This window comes from Chelon labrosus, assembly GCF_963514085.1.
Source record: "Chelon labrosus genome assembly, chromosome: 4".
Taxonomy (NCBI): Eukaryota; Metazoa; Chordata; class Actinopteri; order Mugiliformes; family Mugilidae; genus Chelon; species Chelon labrosus.
The window spans coordinates 11,319,981-11,335,175 of record NC_140340.1 but is presented as its reverse complement, the minus strand read 5'-3'; the positions used below and the strand labels follow the sequence as shown (position 1 = coordinate 11,335,175).

Below are 15,195 nucleotides of genomic sequence, written 5' to 3'. Positions count from 1 at the left end.
ATTAGCAATTGTGCTACTAATCCTGAGGTCATCCATACTGTGGCTTTCCTGCATACAGCTAAACGTCAGTTTATAAAAGTAAAACATGTTAAGGAGCAGCTGTAGTTAGACAAAAAATGAATCAAGCAACTTTTCCCTGTACTCAATTACTTGTTTTCTGAACATTCATGGTTTACAGGATAAATAATGTAGCATAACTTTGGCTTTATTGAACTTTTTTAATACTCTTTTCTGAAACTGAATTAATTCACCAAATCTTTGTCAGATTAATCAGCAATGAATTTAAGTGTCAGTTGCAGTCAGAGCTGTAAACTATGACAGAGTGGCCTCCATTAACGTAACAATTAAGTAACCGTTGTGCATGCAGAGAATTACAAAACAAGGCCAGATTGAAATCAAACAGGGATATTGTGGGTCCTAACGCTGGCAGAACACATTTGTGTTTTACCTGAAGATTTTACCATGAAAGGTCAAAGCTAATAATACTTTGCCCTCTGCTGACAGTTTCTCTCGGCCGAGCTGACTTTATGTGACAACACAGCGAGCAGCTACCTCCGTGTGTGTTTTGTTGGCGCGCTGACACTGAAGCACACAGCAGTAAACCAGGTGAACTTTGTCCACTTCTTCACCACAGCACAGTTCAAACACATAAAGTATTCATGACTCTCGGCTTTCATGCCTTTTTCTTTTTTATTATTTCACCGCTGATTGGAGAACTGCGCTGATTAGCAACCGAGTTGATGGATGAGAGAAATGCCTCCATTTTCATCAGTACCGCCAAACTCCCAAGACATACTTCCCTGCTTATTGATTCTCTCTCTGTGGCTCTTATCAAGATTGCAGCGTTACGCAGTGATTCATTTGCTCGCAATGAAGCCGGCAGTGACATTAATCACCCGTCACATATCAATAGAGGAGACGTGCACGTGTACAGTGACTTTATTACGGTTCAAACGGAGTCTGGATCTGAGTTTATAATACTGTCTATACTTTAGAAAATTACAAATTAGTATATATTTGACGTGTCCGTAGTGATGCCCCTTAAACTCTATGGGATGAGTTAGAATTGTTATTTTCTACGTAATATTGTTTTTGTTTTTTTTTAGGAAAAGTCTGTCAGCTGAAGATAATTTTTAAAAGTATGTCTTGTATCTTAAAGCCCATTGAGTTTCTAGCACAGACTCATGGTATTACGTCCCCTCAGGCACACAGCTTGTAAGACGTGAGCCGCCTTTAGTGATTCTTCACTGAACTGAAAATGATTTTTCTTTATATCCCTGTCTCTATATACTGCGTGTTGGTATGCTGCAACAATTCTAGGGCAGAGGAAAGTCTGTGCATTTGCTGTGAATTTGAAATTATTGCAATTTTGGAATTTATTAAGTTGTTTTTTGCTTACGATGCCAGGGGATAAGGGAAAATTTGTAGCCAAAGGAAACTGGTTGTTAAAGACTGTGATCAGGGTCGTAGATTAAACTCATGAGTCCAACATGATGTTCAAAACATCATCGTCTATGTAGCACCAGGTGAAATCAGTGTGATGGAAAAATTTCACATAAATACATATTATAATTTCTATTTAATTGTTTCAATACTTCTCCACTTCTCTTGCACACAAGTGGCTTCGGTGTCTGTGAATAAAGTTCCAGTTGGAAGATTTTAGGCATTGTATAAGCTCGATCTCTGAGAAGGCGCCGTTGTTTAGACTCTTCTCTCTGCTTTTCTTCCGCTACTTATTAGCAGCAACTATTCTCTGCTCACAGAAAACCTTGGTCAGTCAGTCTGCAGCAGCTGTGCCGACCATCTTTGCAAGGACACAAGTTTTAATTAATTCTTCTACTTACCTACCTCTACTTCATAAAGTAGTCTAACTTAATACATTCAATAAAGAGAAAAGACCAGATTCTTGTGATTCTCTCAAAATAAACTGAATGTTTTTTTCCACTACATTCATTCATTCATTCATTCATTCATTGGTTGGCTGGACGATTAGAAAATTGAAATATATTAAGTTAAACAACTATAGAAAAGCACAGCCCAACTTAAACCGATCAGGCATAACATTATGACCACCATCCTAATATCGCAATGACCCATCAGAGAATGGACACAGGCCTTCTGAGGGTCTCCTGTGGGGTCTGGAAACAGACTGTTGTTAGTTGTTACCTCTGTGGATCATCCCACAGATACTTGATCAGTTTGGGATCTAGTGAATTTGGAGGCCAGGTCAACACCTTGTGCTGTTTTTCATGTTTTTTTAGTTGTTCCTGAACCGTTTTTGTGTGTGTGTCTGTGTCAGGCTGCATCCAGCTGGGATGAGTGACAATGCTACAGGGTGGGGGTGCCTGGTCTGGTCTAGGTGGGTGCTACATGTCTAAGTAACATCCATACGAATGCCAGGTCCAGAAGTTTCCCAGCAAAACATTGAATTGTCACAAGATGGTTAATGTTACTTCTCCAGTCAGTGGTTTTAATGTTGTGGCTGATCGGTGTTTAATGTGGTTTTAGGCTGATTACGGAAGCGAACTGTCAAATGGATTAATTCAGTTACTATGTTACTGTCGGTGCCGTTAGTTTTTTATGTCTTTTTTTAAAACTGAGAACAAGAACGCACTGAGAAAATCTATTTACAGTGTCTGACCTTATAAGTTTTTTATAGATTAAGATCCTGGATGTGATGTAAAGTATGGACATACTGGGCAATTAAGAGTGTATGATATTTTCCATAATTTATGTTACACAATTATTGCAATTAAAAGTGTTTCGGATACATTTAGGTCCGTGGGAGAGTAGCTTCACCGTGTGTGCATAAACAGTAATGATGTGTTCATTTGCTGCACATCTCTCATATATATATATATATATATATATCCCTCCATACCCTCCAAGAAATGCACTGAGCAGGTTACATAACACATGCAATGCCCAATGATTATACATATAATCTTATGCTCTTATTCATATTGATCGTTTTATCTCTTCTTCAAAGTTTTGAATCAACTTTTTCACCAGCTTGTGAGGTATATGAGCTGTCCTTGCAGGGCCGTGATGAGTGGAGTAATCAGCTAATTGAATGCAGTTCACTGTGTACTATAGCTGGTGTGCTTCAGCACAATAAAGCCTCTGCTGTGCTGACTCACACTCGAGCTTCCTCTAGAAGTTATATAACGTTGAAGGGGAAGTTAAATTAGGCTGTGTTCCAAAATTAAATGGCTTCAAAATAAATGGGCAGTTTTCAGTGGTGGCCAGTGGTAAATGCAATTATAATTGATTCATAATGGATAGATCCAGATTTCTCTAAAATATTAGTTTCTCATAAAATATAGGCACTGAACGCCAGTCTTGATTAATGCGCTGTGAATTTACCTGACAAAGATTTATACATTTTATATTTGATGAAATCAAACGGATGAAAGGTCATCACATTAACCAAATGCTCGTTTTGTGTGTCAGCGTGTTTGCTCAGAAGACTTCCCTTCCAATGCTTTTGTTTGGTTTTTCAGCAAACATGGTATCCTCACACCAGACAAAGCACATTTTATTCATGTTGCAGATGACACCACTGGCCCACATCTGAGTAAACAGCCGACATGAGTACAGGAGCAAACGCTGCATGACAGCTGCACAAAACCTACCAGCAGCGGGCCTCATCAAACACAAAACACCAGCTTTGTGTGGTGACCACGGCCTCAAAACTACAATTATGCAGAGACAGATGATGCACGAGTTATTATCCCCGACCAGACATTGGTTCTGAAGGCACACAGACACACGCCGTTGTGCCCGTCTCCACCGGGTTAGTAAACAGGTGTATCCTCTGCAGACAGGGCCTGACACACAGAAAACAGGGATAAAACCAGGAGCTCTGGCTCTGCGTAACCGGTTTTCGCACTGTTGTCATATTCAGGAGCTGTGGCGCTGCTGATACATACAGGAGAACACTGTGTTCACAACCAGCTAAGCCCCTTCTTGTAACAGTCATCAGTTATCACACCACCAACTCCCTGGCAGCAGCCATACAGCTCAGCTGGCACCTCATTATGCTCATTCAGTTACTGAGTTCAAAACGATCCCTTAACCTAATGGAACATAAACGGTGTGCACACATGAGATTTCACAGGATAGATATAACGTAAATGTAGGTTTCCAATCCACGTTCAATCAGAATACTGAGGTAGTAGTTCAGTATGCCAGATTTTGACTCAGTTCATGTGATTGCTTCTGATTGCGTGTATTCATGTTTGCACTTGTCAAAGACCAATTTCCTTTTTGATAATTTTCCAAATGCATAGCAATAAACCCTCTTTGTTTTCTTGTCAACAGGCGCTCAGCATCCAGAGAACTTACTGTTATTACGTTGTTTAATAAATAACCATTTAATATGGATCATTAATGTCTCAGGCTGGTGTACGGTGTAACTTAAAAGTGCCAGAGTGAAGAGCTGCGGTTTTGTCAGGATCCTGAATTGGTTCAGAACTGAAGTGCCTTTGTAACGAATTAGTCAACTGACAGAAAATGTATTTGCAGTAGTTTTAAAAGTGACACAGGGCAGGATCTTTGGAGATACACCAATCAGGCATAACATTATGACCACCTTCCTAATATTGTGTAGGTCTCCCTTGTGCCTCCAAAAACAGTTGTGACTCATCAGAGAATGGACATTGGCCTTCTGAGGGTGTCCTGTGGTGTCTGGAAACAGAATGTTGTTAGTGTGGGCCTTTGGGTCCTATGGGTTGAGGGGAGGGGCCTCTGTGGATCATCCCACAGATACTTGGGATCTAGTGAATTTGGAGGCCAGGTCAACACCTTGTGCTGTTCTTCATGTTTTTTGAGTTGTTCCTAAACCACTTTTGTGTCTGTGTCAGGCTGCATCCTGCTGGGGATGGCTGCTGCCACCAAGGAGTGTCACTGCTATGGGGTGGGCGTGCCTGGTCTGGTCTAGGTAGGTCGTACGTAACATCCACACGAATGCCAGGTCCAAAAGTTTCGTAGCAGAACACTGAATTGTCACAAGATGGTCAACGTTATTTACTTCTCCTGTCAGTGGTTTTAATTTTATGCCTGATTGGTGTCTTAGTTATATTCCCTTTATTTCGCATTAAATTAAAATGTTTACTGCAGTGTTGTACAGCTCTTCTTCATAATGTGGAGCACATAAAGCTGACCGTGGGATGGTATCACCATAGCTGGCGTATTACTCTCATCAAGAATCTCTGACATATATCCTTCCCTACCATCCTCCCATCACAAATCCCTTAATGTCTCTCTCTTCCTAGTCGGCCTCTTCACTTTCACCCTCACCCTCGGCTTTTAAAGGTGATTATCTCACGGGACTCTTGTTTGGTGTTCGGTTAGTTTTGCTTTGTGTGTATTCGTGGATTGGATGAACCAAGATGTGACGAATAAAGATTGCATTAATGTGGACCTTTCTTGAGGAACGTGTAAAAAAAGCATGAACAAAATAGAAAGGAATATTGCAAAACGTTTGGTAACAAGGTAGAGGCTTATGTTTTGTACGATCAATGAAAGGAGACCTATGATCTAGATCAGTCTGCATCCAGATGTGAATGCTTAACAGTTTTCAGCAGCAAAAAATATACAAAATCCCTCTTTTATCCGTGCTCTGATCGTTCTTTTAACATTTTGCCATCAACTGCATTTTCTACACTGTCCAAGTGGGATTATTTAATTTGTCTTGCTGCACTGGCGTGTGCTTGGCAATGCTTCTTCTGTCATTTTAGATCTATGTTAGTAATGAAAGAAATGATCCAGAGCCAGAGAACGACAGACTGTGGTTTGATGTTTGTCAGGAGGAGACTGGAGCGATGACTGTGTTTAAAGGAACTGATACATAAACATGGGACGCAAATGATAAGAAACTCGCAGCGAGTGTCTACCTGACATACAGCCTCTTGCTCCGGGCTGTTGTTTGTTTTTCTTTATGCCTCAGTGAGAGTCATCAGACAGAGAGGGAATAAGAGGTTGAATGGAGGACTGCAGTAATGGTCCCGCTGTAGCTCCTCCGTCTTTAATGTGGAAAATCACCACTACTAATCTCTCCCTCAGTCTCTCCCCTCTTAGTGCTTCCTCGCTCATACCTCGGTTATTTTTCCCTTTGAAGCAATGCCTCGCCGCTTTCAACACAACAGCACGCATTTGAATGACCATCGACAGCTGCATGCCTTCGCTTCACCGAGGGCTCAACCGAGATTTCGAAGAGTGTGATGACACGCAGCATTGTACTCATCAAAAGAGTCGCAGAAGTTTCCTTGTGTCTGATTATAACTCCCATAATTATGACTTAGAATCTCGTAATTATGAGAAAAACTATCTTGTAATTATGTGGAGGAGAAAAAAAGGTCACGATTACAGTATGAGAAGAATTCTGTGATTTAACAGCTGATCTTGGTTTGACGTGCTGTGGTTTAAGTATGCGGTTTGACATGGGTAGAGGTATTGATGGGAATAAGTAATGGACATCTCATTATGATTAATATGTCAGCCTTGTGCAGGCATCTTTTAGCTCTTTATCATTCAGACACACCTACCTATTTGTAAGTTACTCCTTCACCTACCCCTGCACGTCCTGCTAGTTGCGTTTTTTTATCAGAACTTAGACCTGGACCACAGCTCTCGTCAGCTCTGTGTCAATTCACATTTGAATCATCTTTTGAGCAAAAAGATCATTTAATTAAACCGATGCATGTTAACTCGGACCAGAAAGCCTAGCGTTGCTTCTCTCCGTTCTCTCCACCGCCCTCATCCATCCACCCTGCTACCTCACCCCTCCTCCGACCCAATTCCATTTCACATCCATTCTTCCCCTCCTTTTCTTCTCTCCTCTTTTCATGCACCATCTGCTCAGCGCTACCCTCACCTGAGACGGAACAGCCACCCCGAGTCTCCCTCTCTCGGGCCTCAAGATGCCCAAAGCAGCCATCCTCTCCTTCACTCCCATAATTCATCCGCTGCTAATCCTTGTTTTTCCTGGAGAACATCACCTTGGACTTTTTTGTTGCCCAAAATCTCAATAAAGGCGATAAAAGTAGCTTGGAGCTGCTTTAACAGTGCCAGTAATGTCAGTTTTCAACACAGCAGCCTTCGTGTTTTGCACGTCTTTGTGTCCAGTATGCAGAGGCAGGGATTATATCTTATGCAGCAATATTGCAAATTAATCTTCCTCAATCCACAAATACAGTGTTGGGAGACAGCAACCATCCTCACGAATCTGCTTCATCTTTCTGAGTTAAACCACCAGGATTAAGATTAGACAAATGTTAACTGTGGATGGTTAACATTTGCCTACCCAAATGAAGTTGCCGCTTCGGATGAAAGGCAAGATTACATAGGCTCTGTGAGGACACATAAGTTAGGCTATAATTAACGAGTACATCCCCTTCTTAGAGGGAGAGAAACATCACTCTGTGAGATACTGCTCTCAACCAGATCACTTCGTGCCCACCTATGTGGAATAAATTCTCGCATGATGCCACCGACACACATAAATTCCTGTACGTTCACATGCAAGTGCTCATTTGCATTTCTGTAGCTATTTTGGTGAGAACGTGGTCGTCCTGTGAGTATCAGGCCACACGAATGCATTGTTGTTTCATCCTGCCTCCGTTTGCTGCCTTTCAGTTGTCAAACCTTCAGAAAAAAAGACGTGGTTAGCCGTCTAATAAAGAAGATCTTTCCCTTGTGGTTATCTCCCAGCAGAAGCGATGTTTAATTCGTGAAGCTGTGATATGTTCCACGTGGCTGCACAGATTATGGATGAGGGGGCATTTCACCTGCTGCTTTTCAGCTGTCGCCCCTTTTGAAGCCACTTTGACATCCATACACACAACCTTTTATTCTGCAACACTGGTGTTGCTAAAACACGGTGTGAAATCTGCTGTTTAATGGGAGAGAATAACTTTCACCCTGCGCTCAAGCTGTGATTGACATGTTTTATTGTTAACTCAAACTTTGACTCTGACACTGACGGCGGAGCGTCATTATTGGCGATGGATGGGTTTTTGCAGGCAGAACACCATTTAGAGATCTTACATAATCATGCAAATGACTCTGGTGTCATATTTGAGCTCTCCATTTACTACCGCTGTCTTTTGTCCACATGACTGTGTTTCATGAACATAATGAGCCTGGGCAGTTCACCCTCAGTCTTCTTTATCTACATGTTCTCCATTCAAATATAATATTGTGAAATGACTTGGGGCAGTAGAGTCACATAAGAGACAGTCTTTACACATTATGATTATTAGAACCGTGAACTTCACAAAAGTGTGGCATTAATGAACATTCTTCTGGGATGTCAGTTTTATCTCCTCTGTCCTTGCCACTATCTTTATTCATAAATTCAAAAGCCATAGTCAGTTGCATCATTAATGTGTTTTATATCCATAAAACCAGCCACTGAACAAATATTCATCAGCAAAAGATGCAAAGATTACATCCACGTGTGACCTTAAATGTGTCATAATTACATAAGCAAACATCTTGCCGAGCTCTACCAGAGATCTTTGATGTTTCTTATCTCTTTTTCCTCCTAAAACGATGCACCAGAGGCCTTCAAAACTTCATAATTAATTTTCATTCACATGTAAATTTACACAGGCCCTGTGTGCTCATCTGCCCCGAGCTCTCTCTGAGATTAGGTTATTTTCGTCTTCTCTCTCACACAAACCCAAATTAGAGGTGATAAAGGCCCGACACCAACATCTTCCAATAAAACGGTCCGTATGGACCGGCCTGTTCCAAATACACTAAGTTCTCAATGGGTGCTAATACAAAGCTGTTATTACGGTTTAAGGTTAAGAAATAAAACCCAGGTAAAAGCTGTGCACGGTGAGACTCACAATTGGAAATTCTTTGCCAAGAGTGCTAAACACCAAAGTGGCAAACCTCATCCTCCAATTACTCCAATTTGCATTACAGTCTCTTTCAAATTTAGATTACAAACCTTTCTGCACAATTCCCAGTTTCTCTGCCTCAGAGTTTCCATGGCATACTGTATCATGTTAAAATGCTGTTCCAAGAGGCGCCCAGATGAGAAATGGGCAGGTTTAATCAGATTCAGTTTCGTTCTCTTGGATCCCATTGCTTTTTTTTTTTTTTGTTTTGTTTTTATTAACTTGTGCTCATTAGGAAGAAATAGTCTAACTAGTAACTCTTCAGGTTGCATACATCAACATGCTAATGTGCTTTAGAGTAGCATAATAGCATGCTCAAATTTGCCATCTATGTTTATGGTGACGAATTTTAATGGCAGTCCCATTCCATTTTTATTTTCTGGATAGGACTGACAGACCAGCCGGCCAACTGGTCTGTCACAACCATCCAACAAAACAAAAATGCTAATTTTTTTTTTTTTTTACTATATTGCTTTCATGCTGTTGTTGAATTTCTCTATGTGTTCAGTTTACAGACAATAAATAAAGGAGGATTTTGCCCTCAAGTACAATCAAGGTGATACCATAATTTCGGAAAAGAAATCACTCAATCTATGTCCGTCAATGGCCTCAATAAATCACTAACAACGCATTCTCAGTCAGGGTGGCATTAGTGTAAGAGTGTCCCAAGACGGTTAACCTTACATGAAAACACATGCGTCACCAGTTAATTATGCATGTACATTCAACCTACAGCAGTTGCTTTTAAAGACACCTTTTGCCCTGAACAAAGAAAAAGAAAAAAGTCCCCATTTCCAATAATGAGGAAGCCTGTTACTGGCCTCTGAGTTTATCCTTTCACAAGGTTATGGCGATTCATTTCAAGAAGCAGCAGTGGAGCTCGGATAGTCTGCAGCCTGTCCTGTTCCTTTGTGATAGTCCATCACTGCTGCTAGTGTGCCAGAGCTTCTAATGACGGATTATTGTGGAGCCGCTCCACATGTTTTTGCTCAGGCCTTTAAGTCTTTTTATTACAGAAATTGCTTCATCATATTTCTGTGACTAATCTGTAATAGCCAAAATTCTAATGGGCTACATTTTAGATTGTGCGGCCAACGCTGTGAGGAGTTTCCTTAATAAATTATTGCTTACGGACATTTGAGGAGGACACATTCATGGGAGAATGAAGTGCCAGAAATTAATCTACTATCTAGATTTAGGTACTCCCTGTGGTTAAATGTTTCCGTACGACCAATAATTTTCACAAGCAGATTAAATGAAACCAGTTTACTATGATTAAGAGATGTATGGTGTATTTACCGTTGCACAGCGTGTATAATATTCTTCATTTATGCCAGTCAATTCAAATGTGGGCAAAAATCTAAGTCTAGCATCAGACTGTAAACAGACAGACACTTTGATTTCCCGGTCTGGCAGCAAGCGTCGGATTGCTTATCCGAATCACCACCAGCAAAGGACTGTGGCTGCCTGAGCGACCAGATATGAAAGTGCATCATTAAGCATGCATTAGACTCTCAGTAACCTACGCTCAACAGGGCTACAAACAAACAAATAGATGGAAACACTGTGGTTTTACGCCTCCCACATGCACTTGTGCATGAGTCAGCAGAAAATTCAGACCATATGGCTTAACAGTGTCCGGAGGAAAACGAGTTGTCTGCAGGTTAAACAAAAACAGCAGTTGCGAAAGCTGTTTCCCGTACTATTGTTTACAGTGTCTCAGGTGAATGAGTGATACACAATCAGCCTGTGATTAACTGAGGTGAACAAATCTTCTGCGGTTCACCGACCACAATAGATACATTTCTGTCTTCAGAGGAGAGCTACAAGAAACTGGTGCTTAATTTGAGTCATGGGCACAAAATCACACATGTAATTAATAATTGACAGGCTCAGAATACAAACAATCTGCGCTGGGAGTGACAATGAAAGGCATATAAAATTAAAACTAGGGACACTGTCCTCACCAACAATAAACTGAATGTACCTTTAGTACAGTAGGGCCTGTTGTGACTTTGACAGTAAGGACACCATGACCCAAAACTGGCTTCAACATCAATGGAGCAACACGGCAGCAGTGTGAAACCAGGATGTGGGCCTAGTCCCTTCCAGTTACTTATGTAAATCCCACACGCTGGACCCCTTATGGAAAACTTCATTAAAAAAAATAAATGTGTGGATGCAGAAAATGCTTTATTGCAATTAATTTATTGAAGCCCTCCAGAGGAGCCAAGCTCATCTGCATTGGAGAAAGGCTATTAAGCTACCCTCCTCAAGAGGTCTGTGCATAAAAGTCACCTTGGGAGGCCAATTTGACGGGATAAGTGATGGCGCAAACGGGTTGGAACTGGGTATCAGCCAAGAAGGCAGGACATGGAGCCATATACAGCTGCATATCTAATGAATGGAGACCTCGGTGAGATGTAGGCCAGCAAGGACAATGACACCATCCCGCCATCCACCATCTCCTGAACGCCCTTTCAATGAATGGGCTTGCTGGGCTGTAGGACTGATCTCACTCATGAGCTTATTGGAGGAACATGGACTGCACTCAGTCTGCAGCTCTGCAGCACCACGAGTCCTTTCACTATCCGGAGCCCGAAGCACCTTCATAGCCTATATGCTCCTGTCATGCTCTGAGGATTTCAACATTTTGCGTCAAAAAACAAAGTGTTTCTCTGGGACTGTGCTGCTGTGTCGGATAGGCCTAGTGGCCAAAACCCCACTCTGCTCTAGCGTATGTAGGTCATCAATGACAACATCTGCGATATGAACGGAGGCATTTCGTCATCATGTGGTTATTAATTATGCCTTTGCAGCGAGGGGCCCTTACCTTCTGCTGTCGCCTTGCCATGTCTGTGGGCTGTTTTGCATTGAATGGGTATGCAACGCATCGCATCACAAAAACATACAACTGCAGCTTCTTTTTGCGCTCTTCCTCCTCTCTGTGCATCTTCTCCAGGTCCTCTTTCTCCTCGCTGACGGCCGACGGGCTCGGGCTGGTCGGACGGGCACTGCTGCGGCTGCTGCTGGGCGCAAGTCCGCCCGAGCTCTCGCTGGTCCTGCTCGGAGAGATGCGGGACCCGGCCTGAGGTGCCATCGCCTCTTTGCTTTCCTCCTCCACTATCCCATCAGATTCCTCCTCGCTGGACGACGGATCTAACATCTTGCTCTACAACTGGTGCGCCCCTACAGATATCCTAACCTAACTGAGCGGGGTTTTCTGATATCCCCGTGTGATATATGTGTGCCGCTGTCGTATCCGTGCCTAAATGTAATGCAGAATATGCCCGGAGTCAAGACAGGGATAGGCCCTGGATGTGCTCGCTCGCTGAGAGATGTCAGCAGTACGAGTGGTGCTGGAAGAGGTTTAGTCTGCTTCACAGTGATCATTCTCCGCCTGCGCCGAGCACTCGTCGATGCTTACGTATTTTCTGTATTTTATTGGCCAGTCACTGCTGCGGATGTGAGAGGGGGAGGTGAGAAGGGAGAAGAGGGGAGGGGCAGGGGGAGTGTAGTGTACAGATGAGGGGGACCAGAGCGGCTTCTTCTTTTCCTTTTCTCTTTTTTTTTTTTTTTTTCTTCGGTGTAAGCGGGAGATGGCCTCTCCCTTCCTGCCAGGCGGGGACTCGGGCGTCGGGAGCTGGCCGTGGTCCTGAACACGGAGTAAGCGCACGGAGTGGAGGATGCGCGGCTCGTCCTTCACCGTAGCTCCTCATAACATCCTGCAGTGGTACACCTAAGATGGCTGCCACAGGATTTCTCTGATATTGTCACTGACTGAAATGGGGAACACTGTCAAGTTTGTGGGCAGCGCGTAGTATGCAGAACAGCTGGTGTGGGAAAGAAAAAAGAAAAAAAAGAAAAAATAGAAATTCAGAATGGTTCCTGAGCCACGTGTTGTAGGAGGGTGGGGTAGGGGTATAAGGGCTGAACTGCTCCCTCTGCCTCTCTGTAGGCTTCTGGTCGAGAAATTAATTGTTGCAGCAGGCTGTGGTGTCAGGAAATTGAATCACGAGCCTGTCATCTACTAAACAGAGATTTAATATTCACGTTGAATGGAAACCTGCGGATGTTTGACTAAATTACAGAATGAACAGCGTTTGTATTGATTTTAAAATACAATATGAAAACAAACTCACGATGAATGAGCGCTGCAGGAGGAGAGGGAGATTATACCAACTGCATCACACAGATTACAAGGTTATATGAGATGTGACCTCATAATACGTTTGATTCACTGGACCAGCCACCTTACATTCTCCAAGATGCTCAAGACTGGTTGTCAGATTCTCTGCTTCTTTCTTTTTGACAGTGTGTTCTCACACTCTTTTCAAAATTGTAGAAGCACTTCTCTGGCCAGCAGTGTGTATAGACAGATGGCCTATGCTTTGTTCCTTCACTCTACCAGACATAGTCACCCCCAAAGAGTGCAGTTATTGGGGGCAAAGGAAAACTCCCTATTACTAAAAGCCATTGAAAAGAAATCCAATAGAGGACCCCAAAAGAGATTGAATCCTGTGATACTGGAGGATTTGGCGAGATAGAGTTCCTAGATCTTCAGACTATTTCACAGAAAAAAAGGGTAAAGTAACAACGAAGATTTTCTTTGTAATCTGCTGGGGGAGAAGTGCAGTCTGTGCACAGCTTTGAATTGCATCAAAGTATACCTGGCATTTGTAGAGCTACCGAAGATGTTCTCAACGCAGGTTTCCCAAACTTCTTCTGAGATTTCAAAGTGCAATTCCATCAATTCCACTCTGCCCTAAATGTGTTTGACTGTGGACTTTTTGTATTTTGTAGAACAGTGGAGAAAGGAGACACCTCGCCTTTAGAATATGAAGCTGTAGCCAGGATAATACCCAAATCAACTATTCACACAGTGGGACACATTTATCCATCTTCATCTTCATCATCATCTGCAACCGTTTGTCCTGTGAATTGTCGCGGGGGGTGTGGAGCCTATCCCAGCTGTCATAGGGCGAGAGGCGGGGTACACCCTGGACAGGTCACCAGTCTATCGCAGGGCTAACACAGAGAGACAGACAACCATTCACACTCACACGCACACCTACGGCCAATTTAGAATCGCCAGTTAACCTAATGAGCATGTCTTACATGTGGGAGGACGCCGGAGTACCCGGAGAGAACCCACGCAGACACAGGGAGAACATGCAAACTCCACACAGAAAGGCCCCATGTGGATTCACATTCATTCATTATCTGTAAAATTAACGGATTCGCAGGAGGCTGGAGCCTAATCCCAGCTGTCAGTGGGCGAGAGGCGGGGGTACACCCTGGACAGGTCGCCAGTCTATCACAGGGCTAACATGGAGAGACAGACAATCACACTCAAAGAAAATGCAGTTTGTAATTAGTTTTCGTTATAATAGGGTTTAAAATAAGTGGAAGTCTTGCTATCCAGTATTCATTGTTGTATCTCAACATCAGTGTAAATTTAAACACTTGATTTTGGTTGATTGAAAACAAATACAGGGCCTTGCAAAAGAAAATAGAAAATAATCCAGCATCTCACCCTTCAAACTGCTTACCAGGGTGACCTTTCTTTACTAACTCACTGTATTTTCATTAACGTGGGATGCGTGTCAAAGGAACACATTTATTCTTGCAAGGAGACACGCAGAAACATTTCAGAGAAATCTCAATCCTCCACTTTCCTAATGCTCAGAATACTGACACCACGGGGGATGACTTGTTGATAATTACACAGTGACTCCCCCTGCTGATGAGACATTTTTCTGGGGCGTGAACTTGATGTGCTTGTCTGACCTGCAGATCTCACATCTCAGAGGAAATTCTACATCTTTAATGTGGGTCTTCTTCTTCTGCGCGGCTTTATTGCAGCGGTTGCCAATTTATCGTCTGACCTTGTTAAGAAAGGAAACGCCTCCTCACAGCACATAGACCTACGGTGTATCTATGTGTTGTTTCCTCTCTGGACGTCTGCAGTAGAGAAAGGCCTGAGCACACAGTCAGAATTTGTGCTTGTTTTTTTGATCTTGTTCATCTCTCCCCTCACATGAATCTTGAGTTATCAACTCCTTAGGTTTGGAACAATTCCTCTAACGTAGAGATGCATGTAAAATGTCTCTAGAGTGCAGGTCTTTTGATATAAGAAAAGACAGTAACATTACCAATAGTTAAAATGCACTTTTTGTGTCTTCAAATTCATGATCCTCAGTGGTTCTCCAGGTCAGATAATAAAAGAGTTAAACTGTCTGCCACTAAAATGGTCTGTCATTGTAAAGTGAGAAGAAATATA

General features: G+C 42.6%; 1 protein-coding gene across 10 annotated transcripts in view; it reads right to left on the bottom strand.

Moving 5' to 3' along the window:
* The window catches only part of cadpsb (Ca2+-dependent activator protein for secretion b), a gene marked incomplete at its 3' end in the record, with an annotated part of 65,059 nt that extends 52,767 nt beyond the window's left edge, over window positions 1–12,292 (bottom strand). For all 10 annotated transcript variants that reach the window (XM_084542991.1, XM_084542987.1, XM_084542988.1 and 7 more), the window contains exon 1: window positions 11,746–12,292. In XM_084542991.1, coding sequence (XP_084399117.1) covers window positions 11,746–12,078 — 333 coding nt within the window. In that variant the 5' untranslated portion in view covers window positions 12,079–12,292. The remainder of the gene's footprint in view (window positions 1–11,745) is intronic.
* Between the last annotated feature and the right edge of the window lie 2,903 nt (window positions 12,293–15,195).